Genomic DNA, 19,877 nt, shown 5'->3' with positions numbered 1-19,877 from the left:
AGCAATATGGTTACTTCTCTCCTGCTTCTCTCGGGTGTTGCAGGTTGGCAATGTCATTTTTTAGCTAGTTGGAGTAAAACGTTTATCACCCGGCCATAAAGTGAGCTTCAAGGTTACGGAGCCACTCATAAAGTGTTTCTGTGGAAAACAACAACAGTCATAGAAAGGGACAGAGCACTTCAGAATTAAAGTTATTTGATGTCAAAAGAAGCTGAAATGAAAGGCCCTCCCATAACTGGTACACATTTTGAATGCTTGATTACCCCCTTGGTTCAACCTGGCATGAAAACTGAGATACTTCAAGTGAGACTTCTGTCATCTAGTCAGACACGCTGGTGAATATTCCTGTGAAGTCATACTCTCTCCCTTGGTGCACCATTGAAGTAAAAAAGCCTTGCTTCCTGAATGATCATTACCTGACTCTGAGTCTCTAAGTCTATGGTAGTGAAAATGACCATCACCTGATAAAAACTGAGAGAGCATTTTTTTTTTAAGTAATATACAAGAAAGCTATAAACTTTGTAGACTTAAAGGACCAGAAACAAATGAAAAAGGAAAAAAAAAGAAACCAAAAACAATATCGTCTTTACAAAATATACAGAATAATTATCATTATCATTAGTGGTTGGAAAATGTGTCCGTGTCAACTTTTGAATAGTTGGAATAATTTTGGATTTCTTACAGTTTTTCCAATCATTTTAGTTCTTGTACCTATACCATGGATACTTTTCCCAAACACTTAACACAGTGGCCTTTACAGACACACACCTCTGCATATCAGTTAACTTTTGGTGCAAAATGCAATACAACAACCACACCACAATCAATTCTGCCGTAACTTTAAAACATGTTCCCTCTCAGAGTAGAATGACCTAAAAAACACTAACAACTTGAAGCATTGCTAATTGCATCTATAAAATGTTGCTGTGTCCTCCAGTTTAGCATAGATTACTGTAGTGTTGCATTCAAAAAAGAGAAAAAACACACACAGACAAACACTTCTTTGGACTACAGTAATAAAGTTTGTAAAATGCTGCAATATGTTTCATTACAGCCATATGCTAGAATTGCATGTGTTACTGCACTATATAGGCTTACTACATTACAACAAAAAGGCACGAATATGCTGCGTATTTACTGCAGTATTTCCAATGCAGTAAATTACATACATCAACACAAGATACAGTCTACCAAAGTACTGTAATACCACTAGAAGTCTGCTGTAGCCCTACAGTAATGCTGATCCATTCTGTCCTCTGCATTTGGTGTCAAACTTTTACATGTTTGAACTTTGCATTTACGGTAACATTCTCCTCTGCATTGCATCTTGGAAATACGTCAATCCAAGCCAAGTATCTGAAGACAGTGTTGATATGTCGGTTTGCCTCTCACAATGGATGTCAAAATTGAGTGTGGCAAATTTACTGTAATTACTGTATTTGCATTCTTCAATCTTTCACTGATAGCCTATGACTTACATAAAGAGCGGTGCTGTAATAGTGGAAACAACTTTTCAGGAACAGTCTGCAAGCCAAAACAAACTAAATAATCTAAATAAACTTTCTGCTAAATTAAGAATACTTTTTCTTATTCAAGCATATAATTTAATTTGTCTGTCTAAACAAAGCATCTTTCCATCTACAGTGATCTAAATTACTGTAAGTAAGGTTTTGAACTGAAAGTTAACTGTTCTGAACAGAGTATCTAAACATGGGCAAAAAATGCTGTAGTTCCACAGTGTTTTGCTGGTAGTGAACATTGAATGGAACAGGTATCCATGAATTTTGGAAGAAGGTGTCATTGCCAGCATTTGTATCTAAGCATAGGGGCAAGTATCCACAGTTTGGTTCACATGGTCTACTGGTGTGCTCCATGTGTTAAGTGTTTTGGGAATGTGAACATGGTATAGGTACAAGAACTAAAATGATTGGAAAAAACTGTAATATGGTATCAGTAAGCATGTCTTGCTTCATTTAATAATTTATCAGAATTTGCATTCATGCAGTTGACCACCTGCATCTCAGCTGAAGACATCCAGTACCGAGAAACTGTCACTTTTGCTGGGTCAAGTGATACTGGATTGGATGGAAACAAATTAATGACCCTTATTATCCCTAGAGAGCAGGTGTGTGTATGTGTGCTTGTGTTTGTGTGTGTGTGTGTGTGTGTGTGTGTGTGTGTGTGTGTGTGTGCGTCTGTTTGTGTGTGTGTGTGTGTGTGTGTGTGCGTGCGTGCGTGTGCGTGTGATAGAGAGAGTGAGAGAGTGCGACAGAGAGAAAGAAAGAGTTTCACATACATCATCTCATCACCACCAAAATGCACCTGAGTGGGAATGTGAAGCCAACCACTGGCAATGTGTTGTGGAAGTGAGCAGAACTTTCACTTTACAGATACAGGACGATGAGGCATGAATGTGACTGGTTTGGATGTTGTGGGGAGTTTCATGACTCGGTACATGCACAGATATTTGCACGGGGACTGACCCACTTGTTTGTGAGACCAGCCTTTGCTAGGGGCAACAATTATTCCCAGAGTGTTCTTTCATATCAACCCAGCCTGCTGACCCCCTTTCAAACATCATTTTTAATTAAATTCTTCTCTTCTTTGACCATCTTGGAAACACTTACGCTTGGAAACACTTACGCTTCACAAGAGTTGACTTGTCTCCATTTATCCATTGCACGTCAACAAATGATGTATTTTTGTGCGAGAGCTTCACCTGATCGTTTTGGGACTGACCATGCGTGCCTAAGCCTGTTGCTTCTGGACTGTTTACGCAGTGCCATAGCTATGGACTATATGTCCTCTCGCATGTTATTTAAGTTTCTGCTATGTGGGCACTCAGCATGCTGTAGCCATGAGAGAGATGGAGAGAGGGGGGGTGGAAGAGATTACCCACAAATGTTCAGCGCTACTGTCATGTATTCCATGGGCACAGTTTATCTCTCCGATTACGTTTTAAGTAGCCCTCCAACTTTGGACATGTCACCCAAGCCTTTATTTGATTATTTCCATGGCCTCCTGTGTTATCTGTTGTGGATGGACACACATGAAGTGCTTGTGTGTTCTATCCCACATGTGCTAAGAATACTCTTGTGGACAGTCGTCAAGGTGCCTTTTTAATCACACAGAGTGGGTGCCTGCACAGTCAGCGAAGTGGGATTTATCGCTCTCATTACCCATTACCCTCTTTTTACTGTTTCTTTTTTTCCATTTACATGTGTTTTGGTTTGTAAATACCAAGTGTACTCTTCATGTAAACGTTTTGTTTGTGTGAGTGTACGGATATTCATAAAACTACATGTGCTTTAGTTGTTGGCTGTTGAAATGAGCAGTTATTGCAAGGCACATATAATTTCAGTCATTTTTAATTTTTATATTTCCACTCTTGACTCTTGACATGCAGAGGTTTTAAACCTAACAAGGACATATCTCTATGACTGGCACATACTTTATGTCCTTAATATTCTCCATGCATGTGCTTCTTTCACCTCCTCACTGCATCTGACATACTGCTCTCCTACACATGTGCTGCACACATCCCTCTGTGTTCATACAATCTCTTACAACTTGTGTGCAGCACAGCAAAGACAGCCCTCATGTTTCAACATCAAAATCCCCTGAAATGGTGCAAATCTGGCTCTGCTGACACACTGGTCCCACTGGAAGAGGAGCTGCTGGTATGGAGGATCCCTCTAGCAGTGGCGGTGGCAGGGTACCTCCTATTCTGCTGAGTAGGACTGTCTGTAGGGCTGCGGCAACTGGAGATGTCCTGGAATGATGGTGGGGTTTATGGTGCAGGGCATTCCTCAATAAGCTGGCAGTATGGAGGAGAAGATTACCATTGTCAGGCAGCTGTGTCAGAGGTACGTGAACGTTTTGTACAAATTCCTCGCTAATGGCCTGGTGGGTTTAGTCACTCAAAACCTGTTCTATAAATATCTCTATAGGGACAGAAGTGTGTCTTAGTTTAGGGATGGGGTGGTGGTGGTGGGGGGGGGGGGGGGGCATCTGATTAGGGGGTTTATAAAGCCCTCACCCAAGGAGCTACCCTTCACTTCCATTTTCACTGACTCCAGTGAGAGAGAACTCCAGCATCTTCCACCAGCCTCCCGTCTCAACCTCCATCTCCCCGATGTCTGAGAAACGCCTCCAGATCAGCATGAATCGCCAGCCCACCTGGGATCCCTTCCGCGACTGGCAGCAGGGCAGCCGCCTCTTCGACCAGGGCTTTGGCATGCCCCACTTCCCCGAGGACCTCGGCCAGTGGACCAACTCCCACTGGCCCGGCTACATGAGGCCCCCCGGCTCCATGTACGACAGTGGCGTCTTCTCCCAGGGCCCTTACGCCCGCGCCCTGTCCCGCCAGATGAGCAGCGGCATGTCCGAGATGAGGCAGACACGCGACCACTGGAGGGTCTGCCTGGACGTCAACCAGTTCTCCCCCGAGGAGCTGGTGGTCAGAACCAAGGATGGGATGGTCGAGATCATTGGTGAGTGATGATTGACTTAGACCAGCATCAGGGGATGCTTTAAATGAATCTGCAAAACTTTGTAAAGGGAAATGAGATTTTAGAAGAAAATAGAAGCAAAATCTAACCTTGTTTATTCAGTGAAGTAAAATTTAAGTTAAATGTAACTTAAGTTAAGTGTAAGTTTATTTACAACCTAAATAAAAATTCATGATATTGTATACTGTACACTTCATTGGCTAGTATGTCTGTATCCTGCGAAAGTACATCTGCAGATAACATGCATGAACTGAACCTTTCATCTTCTGTCTGTAGGGCAACATGAGGAGAGGAGGGATGAGCAGGGATTCATTTGCAGAAGTTTCACCAGGAAATACACGTGAGTGGATGAATACTTTTAAAAACAGTTTACCTCCTGTAGCAACTTGGATTTCATTTAGTCGTTTGAATAGGGACTTTGTGAATTGTGTTTTCTGTCAAAGACACCCTCTTTCTTCTCGTTGTAGTCTGCCCCCCACCGTTGACTCTGAGAAGGTCACCTCCACTCTCTCACCCGAGGGTGTGCTGACAGTGGAGGCTCCTCTTCCTAAACCTGCCCTGCAAGTGGGTGAGGTGTCCATCCCCGTCTCCAAGATGAAGAAGTAAACGAGAACCTCAGCACAACATCTGAGGAGTCATTGATCGTCCCGAAAATGATTCTGCCGCAGACACACATCTGCCTTACAACTGATCAACCTGCTGAGCTTTTGGTTCCTTATTTTTCAGCTTTGTACTGTGTTATGTGATGTCAGTTTTTTCATCCATAACTCTTTGAACAAAGTAACCAATCACTTTACCATTTGCTGTGATTCCGTCTATACTTTGCTTTCAATCTGTACCCATCATGTTGTCAAAATAAGCTGTCAAAACAATTGTACGACCATTGTTTTATGATGGTTATGCAACCAATCAGTGAGAAGGGAATCAGACATATGTAACCATTTTGTCGATCAAATCACAAGTGAAATAATGGATAGAATGGAAAATACAAGTGTCTGTACTGAAAAGCTACATAATTGCATATTGGGAAGAAATAAAAATGTCTTTTGGAAATTCAAAGTAAAGTATATGTTTTTCATTCTTCAAAATAGCAATGTTGAGGTCAAAGATGAAGGGAATGACATGCATCGTGATCAATGAAATATAAAAAATAATAATATCCCACTCAGACATAGAGGGACTCAAAAGACTGGACCCCCAACAAAAGCTGTGATCGCTAATTGGATAAGCTGTGTTTGCCTAGGGCTTCATCACATTTGCGGAGACTCTGCTCAATTTGTAACTTGAACAAACAAAACAAAACAAAAACCTGTCATCTGTCCTATACACTATGTATCCTAAACACCTATGTGATTAATATTTAACCCCTACGTGGGGCTTAATGACCCTTAGCCTGAGTTAAAACCAAGCAACTGACACATACTAGATAGCAGATGACTTTGCTCTCAAACTCAGAACTCTCTAATATAGTGCACTCAGTTACACTCACTTCTCAAGAACAAAGAACGAAGTACAAGTTTTCTGTAACTTTGTGTCCCGTCTTCGCCCTTGCAAGTATTTAAGTTCTACCGGAGTCTGCTGTGCTGGCATTATTACATAAAATCAACACAGCAGGTGTGAAAGACAGTGTATTATCTTAACTGTAACTGATACCCCACCATGAAGTGGCGGTGGCTCAGTGGTGGAGCGCTATATATAGCTGGGTCACTGTTATGCAAGGGAGTGTTGATCCCCGAACAAGTAAGTGATAGATTGGGACTGCTTGTCAAAATGATGCCCAGGGACTACCAAGGAGCCGCTGTGAGTCTGCCAGGCACAGGTTATTTATAGAAGGTCTGCTGTATTCTTAGGAACAATTTTGACAGTTCCTCCAGTATTTTTGTCTTTTTATGTGCTTTTATGTTGGAGGATTATATAACCTGTGTTCATAATTAATACAAGATTAGGGTTTTTTGGCAACTCTGCAGCTGGTGGGACTAAATATTTATGGAACTAATTGTACATGCCACGGGACCTGATTTAATACTAATGCACTTTGACAGACTTTGCAAAAATACTTCTTTTGAAATGTTAAACAGTTAAACATGGTGATACCCTCACTTTCCACAGAAGACATTTAAAATTAAGCATTTTATTTACAAAAGCACATGCAAATCATATCATTACCATTCATATCTAGCTTGGCTTGATGGCACATATAAATCATTGTCATTGTACAGGTCTGCTTGTTACATTACAGAAGGTACCGGGATGTTCTGCCGCCCAGTGGTAATAACTGGAACTACTGTTCTTGACGCCTTGAGGGGTGCTATATTTCCCCCTATGTATAGGATGTGTACAGCACAAACGGATGACGGATGGAGATGCTTGAGTGGCTACAAAATATCGGGGTCTATAAGATAGACAGACAGAAATAAATACTGAAAGAGGAAGAAAGAAAGAAAGAAAGAAAAGTCAACACAGATAGGAAAAAATAGGGTAGAAATGGTCATTTTCCCTAATCCCCAAAAGCTAACACACCTATCATCTATCTTCTCCATTTAACATTATCTTACCAGTGGCCCTGCTCTCTAATGCAAACCTGGAGGTTGGCAGATTAAAGGATGGCTTGTCCTCCTGCTCCCACTGATCATAGCCCCCGATGCTTTGATGGTCATCACAAGAAGGAGGTACACCAGCGTCCGTCACCTCAAGGAGAATGCATTAGGAGACGAGGACAGCGGCGTGGGGACAAGGACAGATGCGAAAGGTTAATGTAATAACCGCCATTTAGTCTTTGCAAGCCTCTCTACAGGAGATGTGAGCAGAGCAACAATCAGCAATAACATTCTATCTTTGATTATATGCATTTTGCTTTTGTTCCAAATGTATATGTATATAGATACATGCCTAAATTTAGCTTCTCACAGTATAATTTAGGTAAAAGAGGGGTGAAGACCCTGACTGGTTCCCTTGTCCCCCAAAGGATTGTCTTGCACAAAAGTGCCTTGCAGGAGAGAGAGGCTGCTGAATTCTAATGAAAATCAAATGCGCACGCTTCTCTTGTCTCCTTGCAGGTTTTTCTGTAGGTGTCTACACTGAGCTGAGAAGGAGTGTGTGTGTGTGTGTGAGAAAGTAAGTGTATGAGAGTGTGTAAGGTGGGTGGGGGGTGGGGGGGGATAGGGGGTGGTTAGGTGGTGTGATGTTTCTCACAGCCCTAGCAACAAGCCTGTGATTGGTTGTCTGAGCAGCCAAACTGCACTACCATTGGCTGGCTGGCAGAGCCATTGGAAGTACAGGCATGCTCCTCACAGTGGGGCTGCGTAATACACGGGTGGCTGGAGGAAGCTCTGCTCGTGTGCCAGGCCATCCAACAGTTGGCCACCTCAGCCTGCTTGCCGACGCAAGCTCCCACCCCTCATATAAAATAAACAGATGTGCATGAATAATTGATCGGTCGAGCCTTACTGGACTGCTTGTGTGGAGAGAGAAGGAGAGAAAGAAAGAAAAGAGGGAGAGAGAGCGAGAGAGAGAGAGAGAGAGAGAGAGGAGATGATTTAGAGAAGCATTTGCTCACTCTTGAGTATTGCTATTTTATCAGCCCCTTCCTCTTGGACGTGCAGTAAAAACTGAGCAGCAATCCCGGTCTAGTAACACACAGGATCCATGTCAGAATCAGGCTGTCAAATCTGACTGCTTAAACTCACAATTAATTGGATTACATAATGAAATGCCTCTCCTGTCAACACATCCCACATCAATAAATGATACACACCTGAGCGTAAACTGAGGGATTAGTAGGGCCATGTGGATTATTAGCATCACGCTACAAGATTAAGAGCATATGTTGACTGATAGGATAATGTAGGCTAACTGGCAGGTGTTGTGGTAAAAAAAAAAAACACAGTAGTGGCAGTATTCTGCTTTTCTCTCTCTCTCTCTCTCTCTCTCTCTCTCTCTGTTCCACCGTATCTCTGTGTCTATCTTTCTATCTCTCTATGCTCTGCAATGCAGCAGGATACGTTGCCAGAGAGGACGAGCGAAGAGTGTAGCCAGAAGGTGCAGCAAACTTCAGACACCACAGAGCTGTCTCTGGTCTGGAGACAAAAGTGTGTGTGTGGACATTCGACTCAAGATGGGGACAGGTGCAAAACAAAAAACCTTTCTAATCACTATGAAAAAGGACTATACTGATTTCACATACTGAATTGCATAAATACATCCAAACACTGTTATGTTCCAATATTATCAAGTCCACACTGGATCAAATTGTTGCAGCATTAAAGTATATTTATAGAACTTATGAATCAGCGTGAGAGTCTGGCCCGGGTCAGTAGAACTCACCTGGGCCGTGGAGCTAGTGGTCTCCAGGCAACCAACCAATCGGGGGAGCTGAGCTAGACTGACAGACTCAGTGGGAATTCATGACAAGGCGTGCAGCATCCCCGACTGAGATGTTTGGCAAGGCATTATGGGTTATTTATGACCACATCCTCAATCAGAATGATGCTGAGAGCCCAGCGAGGGATTATGATAGAAAGCCCATGTTTCAACCGAGACAGGAGCATATTCACTGTGTGTATATGTTCATGCGGACAGGCTTCCATGTTAAAATGTTGTCCAATTGCACAAAATCAGTCTGTTGTGTTGCTGGTTGCTTTTGAAAGATATTTCCTTTCCATACATCCCCCCCCCCCCCTCATATTTCCACAGTAATTCCACCATAGTGAAACTAATTAGGAGTTGTTCCTCCCCTGAAACTTTCTGTGCACTTCTTTATCTGATCTGTTTGTACCTCATCATATTGAATAGATTTAATACTCAGTGCTCACTTCTAGGTCTTCTAATTTACTGAAGCTTGATTGTTGTTCCACACTTAGAAACATCTGAGTAAATGTATGTAATCAAATGAAACAACAGCCATTACAGACAATTGGTTGTGCATTAGTGGCAAAAAATAACCTCTATTATGTCTGTTTATCAAAATGGCCTCTGATTTTTTGGGGGATTTGTTACCAGTGAACTGGCTGCAATGTTTCATAATGCATGCATGCATGCAGCTTCTTGATTTTTTTCAGTCTGATGCAACCAGAATGAATTATTGAGAAAAGATACAGACAGCTCCAGAAAGAGGATTCTATTTCTATCCAGCTCCACACCTATGCCCTAGCTTTCCCCAGCAAACTTACACGGTTATTGCAGTGCACAGGCAGAAGGTCTCTCCCCAATCCTGAAGACATTAACAGTATCCATCGCAGGAGATAATGTCTTTAGGTCCTGTATTTGTCTCTCACTGCACTACACAATTACATGACAGTAAGTAAGTTCCTGTCATAATAAAAGTCCTTGAGTTTGACAGCTTCATCAGACAGGTCACTCTCGTACTCCACGGTGCAGTGTGGAAATCAATTTTCACAAAGGGTGCGCTAGAGTGTGTACCTCAGGGGAAACATCGACAGAAAAGCTGCAACTACGTTGGACTTTTTCCATGGGTGAAAAAAATTGAATATGCAGACTGGCCAACTCAAGTATGAGCAGTTATAGCAAGGAACCATTCAGGAGAGCTCCTTTAAATGAGTTTTGTTCAGTCAATCTTGCCTCTTTCATCTTCCTGGGTTAATGTCTTGCAGAAACCCTATCTATGTCTTTCTTTAAGCCCTATGTATTACTTTCTGTAAGTCCTATCTATGTCTTTTCTGTAGAAGTGGCTCAAATGTGACTCAACTCTCACTACTTGCAACAGTAAAATCGAAATGTAGGAAATCTTTTGAAATGCAATGTATTTGGTTTAATATCAATAAGCGGTTTAATAAGTATACAATGTTTGATTTTGCTGTTGGTACATAAATATGTACTTCTATTTTTGTTCTTGGTTGTTCTTTTGGTTCAGCACTGATCTAAAGACCCTATACGTCTATCTCCCCTGGGCCCTGAATAACGTTTCACTGCGCAAACGACTATTTCAATATAATGCACTCTTGTGGCCTTGCATACTTAACTGAAACTGTGATGACACTGTTTCAGTTAAGACATGTCTACCCTCCTGTAATCTTAGAGAACGTAGCTTTATGGGGATTCACCCGTGTGCCCATCTTTATAAAGGTCACATCCATATCAACAGTCGACAGAGCATTACCTTCTTAGAAACTGGTCACTTCATGTACACCGCAAAGACCGGTGACCAATACAAATAAAATACTGCTGCTGATACACAACATTTGAGAGACAAGACCTGAGGTATTTATTGAATATGTGCGGAACACTACAATCCAAACTGTGTGCCTGTCACCAGCCCAGCCATGCGCCCGAGGTGTTCTTGTTTGAGTCATTATTTAGTTAAATTGCGTATGTGTACGTTTGCTTGTATTATGACTGGATGTTATCAGTGTTGCTAATGTGCTTAAAACATAACAAACACAAAAAATTTAAAAACAGAGAACAAATTCGCCAGGCTTATGCTGGCATCATGGCTGAGGCCCCACTATTGGAAACTGTGCAGTCATGAATGAATGAAATAAAACACAACAGAACTAAACATAAAGTAGCTCCTTGTCAGATTTTGCATAATCCTCACTGAAAATTCAGTTATCCAATTGGCTACTGATCAATAAAAATCAATGGCACAGAGGTTTAAACGAACGAAACCAAGAGAAACATGAAAATACACAAACACAACAGAATGTGTTGTTGCGTGACATGGTGCATATGCTTCTTTAAGGCTGAAATAAAATAGAATGTCAGGCACACAAATGATAAAGTTTTACAAAAATAACTTACAATAACAAAACAGAAAAACAAAACAAACACAACAAACAAAAGAACAGCATTCTGATATCTTGTCTGTCTTGTTTTAGCAATTTTTTTCCCCTTTTGCTCGTTTGCAAAATGACAGCAGAACAGTAGACATGACCAGTGGGAACCAGGGGTTGTGTTTGTAACCTTGTCAAATTCTTTTTTATTTATCATATTTATCATTACTTAGGCTTGTGTGCAACTGCTACATAATGACTCACATTCAAGATTTTTGTCACTCAGGAGACAGCTATAAGGTTAAAAAACAAACAAACAAACAAAAATACAAAGAAAAAAAGATGTGTATACTGCCAGGAAATAAATTATGGTCCATGGTGTTAGTCCCTTACAGACACACTTCACGATCGTTTAAACCGTACATGTTTCATTGCATAACATGACAGGAAAAGCACTCATATACTTTTCTTAGAACAAAAGATTGTTTAAACAATGTCATCATCATAATTTTTTTTAACAATGACAGACACCAGCAGATAAGATAATCACCGGTGTATTTTTCTTTTTTTCCTTCAACCTCTTAAAATTTTAGTTCAACAAAAGGAAAAAAAAACATGTTCCATGTCACAACAGCAACGCTCATAACAGATTGATTTATTGTTAACAATCACAATTTTGGTATAGCAAATTAAAAACAAAATAAAATCAATAAAAAGTTATAAATTATAAATAATCAATTTGAAGCCCATTTACTTCTTAACCATATGAATACATAACACCCAAGGTATAAGTTAATAAAGTCAAGCTATTTTATAAATACATCACCGGCATGCACAATATTGAATCATTGATAATATTGTTGTAATTATCTTACACTGACAAAACAGTTTAGTAGGCAAGTGCAAAAATAAATTAAACACAGAAGTAAACCACAAACTCTTGAAGCTGCTGTATTTTTTTCCTATTTTCTATTGTTAACAGTTAAAGTCTTCACCAGTAATTCTACCTTGACCTTGAAAGTAGTCAGTGGGCCCAGTAACAACATTCTGTGAGAGATCCACAGGGAAACTCTCAAAAGGGATGCAAATGGCCCAGTCATTCTTTTCAGGTTCATCAACTCTATTTGCTCAAAAAAGAGTTGAATTTGACTAAACATGGCACATCCACCTCTGTGGGATAAACACTATTGACTATAAGTCAATTGAGAACATGATTTAGAATACGAGGGGGAAATATGTATTTTTATCCTTCAAATTTTACTGTGTATTCTGTAAATGTCTAAATGTTTTACTAGGTCCACTGACAACTATTTCTTTTTTTAACTGTCGCATTCAAGTGTTTATTTTTTGTGATATTTTTTTTAAACATCAGACCTCTTTCAAATGCATGTCTACTACCCCAAAAAGATTACTAAGCAGCTTCCGTTTGAACTACATCAGCCCATAAGCCAGTCTAAGGCTGCCACTCCAATCCAACAAGCACCACACCTGACTGACTGTCATTTTCAGTGGTTTTGGCAAACGTCAAAAGATAATCAAGAAGAGGGAGACCCACTCAACTATATATATTCATATAGATATATTTCTATATATATTCAAACTAAGACTTCAACCCACCGACCACCACCCCCCTCCCCCTTCGCCTCGATTTTTTTTTCTTTTAACTTGTGGAAAAATAAAGAACTGCTGCCGCCGTGGAAACGATCGGCCAAAAGCTGCTGCCACCAAGAGTTCCACCAGCCATATTATTTATCTTTTTAATGTCGTCGATGTCAACAAAACATTTTTTTTTCAATTTCGTTCTCTTCCCCAGAAAAGAGAGTAAAGCCCCCTCTTTTTTTTAGTTGTTGCCCTCCCCTCCCTCATCGTCTTGCTGGTCACTGGTCCACAGCGTGAGGTTGTCTCGGAGCAGCTGCATGATGAGGGTCGAGTCTTTGTAGGAGTCTTCGTTGAGGGTGTCCAGCTCGGCGATAGCGTCGTCAAAGGCGGTCTTAGCCAGGTGGCAGGCCTGCTCAGGTGCATTCTGGATCTCGTAGTAGAAGACGGAGTAGTTGAGCGCCAGGCCCAGCCGGATGGGGTGGGTCGGCTGCATGTGCTCCTTGCTGATCTCGTGCGCCTCGTTGTAGGCCTTCTCCGAGGACTCAACCACGGTGGCTCGCTTCTCACCCGTGGCCACCTCAGCCAGGTAGCGGTAGTAGTCGCCCTTCATCTTCAGGTAGAACACCTTGCTCTCGTGCTGGGTCTCGCTGCAGTTCTTGATCAGGAAGTTGTCCAGCAGGTTGAGCACGTCCTGGCACACGGCCTCCAGCTCCTTCTCGATCTTCTCGCGGTAGGCGCGCACCATCTCGATCTTTTTCTCATTGCCATCAGCCGAGGTTTTCTGCTCAATGCTAGAGATGACGCGCCAGGAGGAGCGCCGGGCACCGACTACGTTCTTGTAGGCCACCGACAGCAGGTTCCTCTCCTCGTTCGACAGGGCCTCATTCAGCTCTGTCACCTGTGCGCAAAGGGAGACACAAGGAACAAATGCATTGCCGTCACTTTTCAGAACACCTGCTCCACAAGTTAGTGCATCCAACTAATAAAAAATAAAAAAACACATCTAAATTTTTTCAATACATCGCACATCATTTTCCAAGCATAACATCATCATCATTAGCCAAAGAGGGACTATGGGATATGCTTATTATATCTAGAATAGCCGTGAGCACATCAGCTATCAGTTCCCCATGATCTCATTCCACAGCCACGCACAGGCACAGTACAGCAAGGCATCCTTGGTCTCTCATGCTTTATTTCTGCCAAAAGATTCAACTGCAAAAATATGCAGTGGCCTTTTCATGTCTCATTCTCTCTTTATACGGCCTTATGAGTCATATGACCTCGGCATTTCGCAGCCCTATAGATTACCTGCCACGAACGCACAAAACTGATGGGTGAATTGATACATAAAAAAATGGGAAACCTGGAACACACCTGGAAAAAGTCAGTCTAACAGTAAAATGCGGCAGTGCGGTTTAAACCGAGACAGAACGTGGTGCGTCCTTCTGCCGATCTCACTACGAATAGAGAGAACCTCTAACCACCATCAACTGGGAAGTAGGCCAGCCTCTTCCTTGTGCTTTAATTTTAACACAGAAATATTTCTCAGTTGCATTTCAGCAGGGGAGTGGAAACGAGCAACAATGAGCAACAGCTAATATACACAGCGATACGCGACTCCCTGTTTCCATGACGATAGGATTGCTTAGCACACCGGTCCCAAACTGTGACTCTGCCAACAGCACAGCTGGTTTTAGAGTAGATGAGATACAAAAACGAAATCCGTTCAGTTGTGAGGGCTGGGAGTGAGAAGGTAGGACATCCATGGAGAGCAGTGACAGGTTTTGGGTTGGGGCCGGTTGGGGGGTTGGGGGCTGCGGGAGGTAAAATTTTCCCAGGAGCACTCTAGGGCAGCTGCGGTGAAAGCCAAGACGATGGTGGCTGTGGCGGGTAGATCACGTGTTGCAGTGACCTTCTATCGGGTACACACCGACCTTTTCACCTGTCTGTCAAGAGGTACCACACACTGGTGGGCCTCCAAAAGTGCACCCCTCCCCACCCAACCCTCTGGCCAAAATACAGAGCTTAGTTCACAGTTTGGTCTCCAAAGTGCGAAAGACAAATATGCAGTGACGCTATGAATGGCATTCCATACTCCTTTAACAAGGCGATCCATCTCAATGACAATGTCCAAAACGTAATCTGGGGTAAACGGTTGCAGGGCTTACGTTGCAGCATCTTCTAAACCGGATCTGGCCAGTATTCGGCATTTATTTGGCAGATTCGACGGCCTGATCATGGTCAGATGGTCCAGCCACCTGCTATCTGGTCTAACACCAGTTTTAATCTCACAAGGTTTTGCGTTCTGATTCCTATTGGAGTCATTTTCACATGCATACCAGTACCAAAACGGTTCCACACAATCAATTTCTCTGAATAAATATGTACAAAGACATGATCGTTTTCAAACACCCCTTGCCTGCTGCGATAATGATTGTGGCCACATTTTCTAAATTACAGTTGATTTCTGCATTGACTCCAGAAAGTGAAGGGCTGAGATTGAAACCAAGGCAACTGCAGCCTTCAATTTCACATGAATGTACAAACAAGAAGTGTAGGGCCAAATTGATGTAGATATAGACGCAGAATAGCATGATTAGTTCAAATATCAACACAACAGCAAATCGAAAAGCAAAAGCAAAGCACCTGGAGCTTTTGTTCTTTTTTTTGCAAGTTCAATGGAGACAGAGTCTCAAGAGAGTTACTGTGTCAGTCTATTTCCAGATCAAAGAGAGCCCGGGACGATGGCGTCACAGCCACGGCTGGTAAGAGTGACGGGGCATAAAACAAGTGAATGGCGGAGGCTTCACTTTCAAATTTCAGAGGGTTGTGTCGTTGCAGTGAATCTGGTGAATGGCAGACTTGTCGATAATGTGGGAAACTCAACCATTATGGATGTCGACATGACAGCAGCTGTGACTGTGACAGACTGAGAGCCATGAGTTAACAAGAGTTTCTGAATTGGGTGGGTAACCTCTCCTAGCATGAATCGGGGCCCCACTATGTCTTACTAACCTTGATGAACTGCAGCACAGGAGACCGGAAATGGACTACAATTACATTCACATCGAGCACATTGAGCTCGTCTCCTGAGAGTGTTGCACTTAAGGCCAGGCTCTGAGCCAAAAAGAATCTACCTGTCTTTATTTCAACCCTCACTGAAATTTAAAGAACCTACATCTGACAAATGATTGGTAATAAGGCAGACATAAGGCACACAAGGCAAATGGTTTTAAACGCCTGAATACATACATTACATATGTAGTAATTATATACGTGTAAAGCAAATAAACAACCAAACAAATAAAAAATATAAACATAAATACTGTTAGTTGCCCTGGCTGTTGAAATCCATAGTTTATGAGCGGAAACGTCAATTGGGGACTTTGTTTCTGAATATTTTATGGTGTTGCAAAAGCGTGTGTTAGTGAGCCTTCTCCAGCAGCATCCCCATCCCCCAGCCTCAACCTCCTAGCTCTGCCAGGAAGGCGAGGTGACTGCACTGACAAGGCAGAAATCAGTAAGGGGCAGGGGAGAGGAATCCCACATACACTCTTCAGGGTGCCACCCTCTCGCCCTTTGAAGCTCTCCGGATGGAGCGCAACAACCCCTGCAAAGGAGCCTCCAGTGGAATATTCTGTGGGCCAGAACAAAAAGGCTCTACCACTTAAAGCTGCCTGTAGATAATCATATCCCCTTCTTTAAAGGTAGAAACATGTAGAGAAGAGTGTTTGTACTGCCATGGCCAGTATCCACATGTTAAAGCAGCCTGGCAGGGCCTTCAAGACTTCTTCATCCCTGCTAATAATTTCGTTGATGGCAGGGGTACAGACCAGGTGCAATTGTAACACTTTTCGCATCTGTGCCTTGCTGCAAAAGATGTTCATAAGGGACAGCTTTCATTTTAACTTCATGCAACACACATCTTTCATCTCTATATTTACTTCACTAATTCAAGAACATCGTATGTGCTTTCTCTTTTCTATAATTTCCTTCTAAATGCAGTGAGTGACTTGGTTACAGTTGTAATAGTGGCCGAGGACAATTGTAACATGCCAGTTTGTAGGGGTCATGTATCATTAAACCAAAATAGTTGATAATCGCTTACAAACCATGGGTGTCACATTTTCGCAAAACTAGCAAGCCTATTTCACTTGCTGATTGCAACCGATTGTAATGCGTGTTACAACTGACCCAGCCATCTCCTAATATTTGATGGGATACTTGGAATATAACACATTGTACGCAGCTAATAATTAAATTATACCAACACATAGTTCGGAAATCACTGGTCACAACCACCTGTTACTTATGTTCAAGTCAAAACGCGTCAGTTGTGCAGTCAACATCTTGCGCAAAACTTAAGTTACAATTTTGCCCCACAAAAATACTTTTGCCTATAACTTTTGACAGAGATTGAGACACAAGCTGCAATTCTGACCATAGCATGCATATTCCATCACAAGTCTGTGAGTTTCATCGCATTAGGTCAGAGACGAGCTGAGAAATTTAAGTTACAGCTGTACGCGGTCTCACCTAGGCTATATTTTTTCTGGTCCCCATCGAAAACGGTTTCAGGCTATTTCTGCCGGGGTGTACACATGGCATAACCCGCTGAGAACACACACACATATTCTGTCTAATGGATACACACATACGCACGCACACACGCACACACACACACACACACACACACACACACACACACAATGCGACACAAAAATGTCTGCAGCTGTCCAAATGCGACTCTCAGACATTTCCAACCAAAGAACAAGCCACGTATAGGGACAGAACAGAGCAATATCGAATCTGTACCAGCCTCTGCTGCAATATGACAACGATGGAACATTCAGGAAGGAATTCTGCTGCCTCCTACGTTTGTTTGGAGGGAAATCCTCAAATAGCTTCCATTTCAGCACATGGATAGTCAACCAAATGAAAGGATAAAACAGAACAAGAGAATGTAAACCCTATTCATATTGCAAATATGTTATATAAAATTCAGCGTCGTGGGATATATCTATTTGAATTGCATTATGTAATTACATCCTATGGTGATGGATGACTTCAAAATGAAATGTTGAAACATGAACAATATCGTGGAATCTTGGTTCTGTGGCTCCACATCCCTAGTGCTGCCTCTCAGCGTCCAGCTGTACATGTGCATTAGGTTACATTAATGAATGACTAAGCAAGTTTTAAAATGACCGAGATTCGGCTCGTAAAATATATGAAAACCCCAAGAGAAAATGTGAAAATCACGATGTCTAGCAACACTATGTCTGATCATTTTTGCCTCGTCTCATTCATATATTGTAATGTAAGACACGAGAGGCACCGCCCAAGGTCCAGACGGTCTAGCCTACTCGTGGTTCCTCTCTACTCTTAAGGCTTTCTTTCACACTACAGTAATACTACCTTTCCAAATAAGACAATTTACTCATGATGTGAAGTTAAAATGACTTCAGGACCATTAGTTAGGACAAATATCATTCAATAATACCCCCCCCCCCCCCCCCCAACCTAAACAGACATCACATTGGTACCTATGCAGTGAATGGCATGGCAAAATATCACATTATATCAAAATATTATGCATTTATGTCTGTTTTAGGATAGCTGCCACTAATGACTGTGAATTGATTATTATTAATGACATTATTTAAAAAAAATACTTACCGATTTCATGGCAGCTGCCATATCATCATATCTTTCAGCTTGTTCGGCAAGCCTGGCTTTTTGTACCAGCTGCTCGCGATCAACCATTTTGACCGGTTATTGGGGTGTAGCTCTTCTATGTTCTGAGATGAAATCGTGAAAAAATGCTATATGCAACGCTGTGAAATTGAACGAGGATCGCGCTGCAGCTGTTGCCTGCTATCTGCGCTCGTGCCGACGGGACACCCTAGCCCCCCTCCTCACGCTTCTACGAGGCTACGTCATCACTCTAAAAAGGTGGGTGCCTGGCTCGTGATGTAACAATCCATGTAAGGATGCCCAGAGGTCTTGCATGGGGGGCTTGGGGTGTCTGGTTTCGGGACCCCACTCATGTCATTTAAAAAGGGGATACCAAAGAAGTGACGCGTTGCATGACCTTAATGTCAAAGGAGAGTGTAGTTGTTCCTCATTTTGCTCAGTGGAAAAAAACTTTGGCATATAATGATTTATTAGCCTACTTGAACTCGCCATCTTTTTGTTGTTGTAGGCCAATGGTGATATTTAGGCTAATTCTTGTTTGAATCTTGGATTATTTAACTCGTTCTCTGGATGTTTTGTTTTCACTGAATTGACTTTCAGTTTATTGACTTGGTAGATTTCATGAAAGAGAATAGCTCAGGGTCTTAAACTCATCCAGATTTTGACCACATTACAGCAGTTTTTCTAGCGACAGTTTGTGGTTGATTGCTGAGAAAAATTTGGAGCACGCAAATTGTTTTTATTTCCCTTCTTAGAGATAGACACAGATTTACAGCGGTTTCAAATGACTTTTATATTCTGCTTTAGTGCCAAATGTCAAATGCATTTACATAGGTAAGTCTATAATTGTACCCAAACAATTTAATATAGAAAACACTTAAATATCCCAACAAACATATAAAACATAATTTGAAAATATGCATCAAAACACATTATTACCTCATAATATGATATGACCTAGTATTTTAAGTTGGATGGCACTAAAATAGATGGACTTACCACAGTATCCCCACCGCACATCTCCATCCCAATTCCATTCCATCCCAAACCGCCAGTGGAACATCAGTCAGGGTAATGTACACTGAGATGGAACTAGTGGCATTTCACGATCAAAAATGCTCACATAACATTATATTTTGTGTGACTATGTCACCAGCGATGCCACAGTGAGGTGAACGTTGCAACATATAGAGCATTGGGCAAGCAATGACATTCAGGTTTCCCAGGGTTAAGAGCTGCTTACAGGGTTAAGTCGAAGGTGAGTGAGTTACACAGCTAGGTCTACTTGGCACAGTTCTGGAAAAGACTACTCAACTAATTAGCCACACCGTTCAAAGCT

The 19,877-nt window shown here is 41.9% G+C and overlaps 2 protein-coding genes across 3 annotated transcripts; one reads left to right on the top strand and one right to left on the bottom strand.

Annotated features, from left to right (window-relative positions):
* Positions 1 to 2,275: 2,275 nt before the first annotated feature.
* On the top strand, positions 2,276 to 6,987 carry LOC105911019 (heat shock protein beta-1-like). The gene is made up of 3 exons (XM_012839786.3): positions 2,276 to 4,493; positions 4,788 to 4,851; positions 4,979 to 6,987. The coding sequence occupies exons 1-3, from the start codon at positions 4,136 to 4,138 to the stop codon at positions 5,115 to 5,117; spliced, it is 561 nt and encodes a 186-aa protein (XP_012695240.2). The 5' UTR covers positions 2,276 to 4,135; the 3' UTR covers positions 5,118 to 6,987.
* A 3,720-nt stretch (positions 6,988 to 10,707) lies between these two features.
* On the bottom strand, positions 10,708 to 19,813 carry ywhag2 (3-monooxygenase/tryptophan 5-monooxygenase activation protein, gamma polypeptide 2). Of its 2 annotated transcripts, none has more exons than XM_031573498.2 (2): positions 19,538 to 19,813; positions 10,708 to 13,736 (listed from the first exon to the last, which is right to left on the bottom strand). In XM_031573498.2, the coding sequence occupies exons 1-2, from the start codon at positions 19,562 to 19,564 to the stop codon at positions 13,080 to 13,082; spliced, it is 684 nt and encodes a 227-aa protein (XP_031429358.1). In that variant the 5' UTR covers positions 19,565 to 19,813; the 3' UTR covers positions 10,708 to 13,079. The 2 variants fall into 2 exon arrangements, with proteins under 2 accessions (XP_031429358.1, XP_012695268.1); XM_012839814.2 differs by lacking the exon at positions 19,538 to 19,813 and adding an exon at positions 18,521 to 19,526.
* Positions 19,814 to 19,877: the final 64 nt, after the last annotated feature.

The sequence above is a fragment of the Clupea harengus genome, chromosome 9 (genome assembly GCF_900700415.2).
Source record: "Clupea harengus chromosome 9, Ch_v2.0.2, whole genome shotgun sequence".
NCBI classification, from domain to species: Eukaryota; Metazoa; Chordata; class Actinopteri; order Clupeiformes; family Clupeidae; genus Clupea; species Clupea harengus.
The sequence above is the reverse complement of the archived record's forward strand: the minus strand, read 5'-3'. Positions and strand labels throughout refer to the sequence as shown.